Raw genomic sequence first — 6,191 nt, forward strand, 5'->3', positions numbered from 1 at the left:
TAGAATAACAAAGTCAATATTTTACATAAATTCAAATCTCAAATACACTTCAAATCAAGTGCTGCCCTGTTCCACTGTGTTGTTCATGTGATTAACCAAAGAACAATAAACTTATAAAAAATATGAAAAAAAATGTAAAACAATAACTAAATAATATGTATCATTTTAATTTTTTAATTGGCATAAATTATAGGTTGATTGTTCCTTTGAGGATGTGTTTTCGGAGGAAGACGTGGCTATGGATATTGAGAGGCATGACAAGATCCTGAACATTGTTCAAGAGAATGTGGAGGAAGTTCAGGAGAGAACCAGAAAAAGGCTGCGGTCAAAACTACCTGAGCAAAACCTTCAGGTGGGGGACGTAGTTTTGAGAAGGAACATCCGCAGCCAGCAACAGAAAGGAGGGAAGCTGGACCCAGAATTCCTAGGTCCTTTCACAGTCAGCAAAATAGATGGGAAAAGCATTGATCTTGTTGTTTCTAATGGAAAGTCCATCTGGAAAGTCAGCATTGAACATTTAAAACTATTCCACAAAACCCCAAGGATACCCAAAAAGTTGAAGGGGCATCCTGAAGTCTGCACTATCGCTCCTCCCCTACAGTCCCCAGTCACTGTTGCTGCCTCTTAGTCTGCTGTCACCTCCACTCCACCAACCACTTTCACCTCTGGTCAACCTACTGTCACCTCCACTCCACCAGCCACAGTCACTTCTGTCCAACATGCGGTCACCTCCATTCCATCTGCTGTCATCTCCTCTCCAACAGCCACTGTCAACCCAATACGACCTGCTGTTGCCTCCTCTCCACCTGCTGTCACTTCTGCACCTGGTGGAATCTCTTCTCCACCTGCTGGCATCCCCTTTGCTCCAACAGCCCTCGCCTTTTCAGGAAAATGTATGTAGGCATGAACAACCTAATTGGAATATATAATTCATTTAAATTCTATACAATATACAAACCAGAAAGATTGCAAAAAGTGGATAAACTACACTAAAAATTACTTAAATCTAAGGAAACACAACATGCACAGCTGGATTGTAAACACTTGGAAGTTTACTGAAAGTGCTGCTAACTGGGTTTTTTTGTTATGTTTCTTTAGATTTGAAAGACGCCTGGGCGGGGAAAAATGTTCATGTCCTTCTATCTAAAATGGGTCCTTATAAAATGTTTTATTGGGACATTGCAAAGCTAGCACCAAATCAACAGCTTAAGGTAAGGCACATCGCTTTTATTTACTTTTTTGTAGAAGTTTTAACTTTTAGCCAGAAAGTGACATGATAGAAAATCATAAATGATGTGTGTAGATTCATATTCATATTGATTTCTTCCTCTAAGGTGATCAATGCCTACCTGATGCACATTGTTAAAAAGAGTAATCAGCAGCAAAGAAGCAAACAGGCACTATGCATCGATTCCTTTGAGATGTCTAATATATGGCAGGGGAAAACCACAAAACTGAAGGTAGGCAAAGGGCACTTTTACTTTTTAATAATCCTATATTAATACATTTCTTTGATCCATGTTGATCTTCAAAAATGATTTTTCCATTGCATGGTTAGTCTTGAACCTTTTTCATTTCAGGCTTCAAACGGAAACACAACAATTTTAGAACAATTAGTTCTATTCATAAGCCTAAATAGTTCTTTGGTTCAAAGCAGAACACTTGGCACCTTATGGTGGCACCTTAAGGGTGGACAGCACCTTTTTCTAAGTATGTTATTGACCATTCGGCTACTTAAACATTCTTCTTTTTTTCTTAGTATGCTGAGAAAATTCTGTCAGGGGAGCCTCTGACTTTTTCCAGTTCAGCATCGGCAGTTTTGAAATACAGACAAGAGGTGGCAATGACACTGATTGAAGAAACAGGTAACTTTAAAATGAATAACATGTTGCTTCAAAATTCTGTTTCTTAGCTAATGACATAAGTCTTTATAATGATGACACGTAAAAGTCTGCAATTAATTATGTATTTTAATCAGATGATCTCAAAGAGCTATGCCACTACTGCGGAGAAAGAAACAATGGGAAAAGCAAACGTGGGAAAAGGAGGAAAAGACAAGAATGCTCTACTGTCTGGGTAAGAAGTTGTTGAATTAAGCAAATTCTTTATTCTGGTCCAGATCTGCGTATAATGTTTGGGACAAATCTAGTACATACAGTCATGTGGAAAAAATTAGAGCACCCCATAAGAACCTTTATTTTTGACCAAACATGGACATTTAATTTTCAATTAATACTATAATATAACTAAACCAATAAAACTGAAGGAATATCTTTTACAAATAAATTGTAAAATGTTATTAATAGAAATGCAATTTTCTTGGAAAGGGGTGATTTGACACTGGCTGTGTATGCAAGAAGTCCCTCAAACATCAAACAGTTAAAAAAATTCTGCATGAAGGAGGGAAAATGTTCTCCAAGTCGATGTCAGACACTGGTAGACGATTATAGGAAATGTCTAATTGAAGTTATTTCAGCCAAAGAGGGATATACAGCTGTTAGAGCATAGAGTGTCCTAACTTTTCCCTCACTAGGAATCTGCATCTTTTTTCATTAATTTGTTAAATAAATAATAACAAAATCAAATTTTTGCAAAGGTGATACAATTACATCACCTTTATCTATAGATATTGTTTGAAAGAAGATCAGATATTGATATGTCCAAAACTAAATATTTATTGTGGAGTCCTAATTTTTTCACATGACTATAGAAGACATATTGTATTTTACAAAAATGTAAAATGTGCTATATATATCTTATATATCTTGATTACAGATCCAGTGTGACAACTGCACACGGTGGTACCACATAACGTGTGTTGCAAATCCTAACCTAAAGGAGCCGTACAGCTGCCTTGCATGTGAACAAGGATAAGGACAGTATTATTTCGAAGCACACTTTAAATGTGGCAAAGGGCTCACTCCCTCAACCGGGTGTAAAAAAGATCAACACAATTCTTGATATCTGTACAGAAAATTTGTTAAATGTGTCTCACTGTAATGTTTTTGTTTTGCTCTTTGCTGTCCTCGTATGGTTTTAGATTTATTTCTCGTTTTTTGTTACATTTGAATGATTCTTTTATATTCTTTCAGTTTTTTTCTTTCAGCAGATTATAGACCTAGTCATAAAATTTGGCAGGTTACTGAATAACAGGGTTCCATTAAGCAGACTGTGCACATCCCAAAGTCAAGTCATTTTAACCCACAAATCATGGCATTTTTCTTCCTTTCCATCAAGAAAAGATGTGTCATTGAGTTGTGGTGTTAGTGAGTGTGGCACTTACTCTATTGGTCGGTCTGTTTATGATAAAAAGGGTTGTTACGATATTTTAATTTGATGATTACGCTATTGGCTGTAGTAGATGTAAAATATGTTAAAATAAGAACAGAGTGGACCCAATGTGGTCAAAAACACTTGAGATTTTCCCTCCCGGCAGTTACTTTCTTATTGAGTTGAGTTCATTGTGTTCTCCCTGAAAACATTGAGTTTATTTATTTCACCGTTTTATGCCTTTAATGCTGCGTTATCTTCCTTCGAATGTCACCTGTATGTAAAGGAAGTAGAATGTAACATTGCTTCTGAAAATGTACCTTACTTTTGTTCCCTTTTTGATTTGTGATGATAGCAATGATAATGCGTAAGACCACTTGTGCTGGAACATTTCTGTTTGTTCTTTTGTACTGAGGTAATGAGGGTTCAATGTGCAATGTGTTTCATGCTGTATATACAGACCGTTAAAGGTCCCTGACTGCACATTTTCAAGGAAAGGTTATGTAAATATTTTTTGTTTCCTTGTTTTAAAAAACTGAGTGGTTTTAATGAATATAGTTTAAGCTGTGATCAGACTTTGGGAGGCATTGCGTTCCATGTTGTAGGTGCAGGTGCTTGATTATGCTACCTTACAGGACAGAATTGCTTGGAGGGGATTTGGAAAGCCAGAATAATTACCCACTAACATTCAAATAACCTTCCTCTGCCTACCACCTTCATCCAGTCATTTCACCCTACTGAACCCATAACCCTTCCTCTCAATATTGTACTGTAAATTTCTCAAATGTCTGATGGGTCAAGATTTAGTCTCACTGGTGCACACTTGAAAGGGAAAAAAATTATTAGTTTTGTGAATTGATTTTTTTGTTAAAAGTTTATTCTTCTTGTTTGTTAAAAAAGGAATTAATATTCATGTTTTAATTAAATGTTGGTTTCTATTCTTTGGCTTATTCATAATGGACACTGTGATTTATACCATAAAAGTAAATAAAAGTAAATCAGTATACTAAATTATTGTGTCACTAATTTAGTGGAGATGTATGGGAGTATTGTGATGGCCCCCTTATCAATATTTGTCTATACACTCTAATAATTAGTTATTTTTTAAAAGGATGATAAGTTATTTGAAAATATTTGCTTGGTCTTTAAATATTTTTACATACATATATACATACATTAATGTCAGATTCTGTTTGCAACTGTCAGAATTGGTGACCCCTATGCCAAGGCCCATCTGTCCACTCCAGTCATAAATGCTTTTCTTTGGCTGAAAAGGTGAAGGGATGGTAAGTCACCTGAAAACATTGGGTTTGATTTTAATTAGTTTGTATAGAGATGCAGAGCAGTCACATATTTTGACAGCAGCTATCAGAATTGGCGACCCCTATGCCACGGCCAGTCTGTCCACTGTCATGAATACTCTTTTTGGCTGAAAGGTGAAAGTCACCTGAAAACATTTGGTTGGATTTTAACTAGTTTGAAAGTGCATTGGTGTGCAGTAATAATCTCTATGTTAAATAGAGATGGCATAGAGTCACATATTCTGATACCAGCTGTCAGAATCTGTGACCCCCTATTCTAAAGCATTATGGTAAAGTCCAGTAATAAATATTTTGTGTAGCTGAAAAGGTAAAGGAATGGTGAGAAATTTGAGAGGGTTTGTCTGGTTTTACATTATTGTATGTGGAGATGGCAGAGGGTCACATATTCTGATACCAGCTGTCAGAATCTGTGACCCCTGTTCCAAAGCATTATGGTCAAGTCCAGTAATAAATGCTGTGTGTAGCTGAAAATGTGAAGGAACAGTGAGTAATCTGAGAAGATTTGGTTGGTTTTATACTCTTGTATGTGGAGATGGCAGAGGGTCACATATTCTGATACCAGCTGTCATAATCCGTGACCCCCTATGCCAAGGCTTACCTGTGAATACCATTCTTGATTTTATTTTGTATCTGAAAAGGTGAAGGGATAGTGAGTAATCTGAGAAGATTTGGTTGGTTTTACACTATTTTAAATGGAGATGGAATAGAGTCACATATTCTGATACCAGCTGTCAGAATCTGTGACCCCTGTTCCAAAGCATTATGGTCAAGTCCAGTAATAAATGCTGTGTGTAGCTGAAAAAAGTGAAGAAACAGTGAGTAATCTGAGAAGATTTGGTTAGTTTTATACTATTTTAAATAGAGAGGGAATAGGGTCACATATTCTGATACCAGCTGTCAGAAAGAGTGACCCCCTATGCCAAGGCTTACCTGTGAATACCATTCTTGATTTTATTTTGTAGCTGAATAGGTGAAGGAATGGTGAGTAATCTGAGAAGATTTGGTTAGTTTTATACTATTTTAAATAGAGATGGAATAGGGTCACATATTCTGATACCAGCTGTCAGAATCTGTGACCCTTAATATAAAGCATTATGGTCAAGTCCAGTAATAAATGTTTTTGTAGCTGAAAATGTGAAGGAATGGTGAGTAATCTGAGAAGATCTGGTTAGTTTTACACTGTTTTAAATGGAGATGGAATAGGGTCACATATTCTGATGCCAGCTGTCAGAAAGTGTAACCCTTAATGTAAAGCATTATGGTAAAGTCCAGTAATAAGTGTTGTGTGTAGCTGAAAAGGTGAAGGGATGGTGAGTAATCTGAGAAGATTTGGTTAGTTTTACACTGTTTTAAATGTAGGTGGAATAGGGTCACATATTCTGATGCCAGCTGTCAGTATGAGTAAAGCCCAGTGATTGCATCACTTTCACAAAAAAAACAACAACTTTATAACTCATGCTTAAGATAGGACCTGGCAAAGGCACATATTTACAGTTGCATCATGTTTCAGCCCATTTTGTCTCCAAAATATCAGAAAACAATGAAAAAATAACCTAAACCTTTTATAAATGTAATTATCTTTTAACATCCCAAAGGCCA

General features: G+C 36.3%; 1 protein-coding gene across 1 annotated transcript; it reads left to right on the forward strand.

Moving 5' to 3' along the window:
- Positions 1-238: 238 nt before the first annotated feature.
- On the forward strand, positions 239-5,804 carry LOC125798996 (uncharacterized). Its single transcript, XM_049474379.1, has 7 exons — positions 239-502; positions 629-893; positions 1,099-1,211; positions 1,335-1,460; positions 1,760-1,865; positions 1,979-2,076; positions 2,776-5,804. Exons 1-7 carry the CDS (start codon positions 239-241, stop codon positions 2,872-2,874), a joined length of 1,071 nt encoding a protein of 356 aa, XP_049330336.1. The 3' UTR covers positions 2,875-5,804.
- Positions 5,805-6,191: the final 387 nt, after the last annotated feature.

The sequence above is a fragment of the Astyanax mexicanus genome, chromosome 2 (genome assembly GCF_023375975.1).
Source record: "Astyanax mexicanus isolate ESR-SI-001 chromosome 2, AstMex3_surface, whole genome shotgun sequence".
In the NCBI taxonomy this organism is placed as follows: domain Eukaryota; kingdom Metazoa; phylum Chordata; class Actinopteri; order Characiformes; family Acestrorhamphidae; genus Astyanax; species Astyanax mexicanus.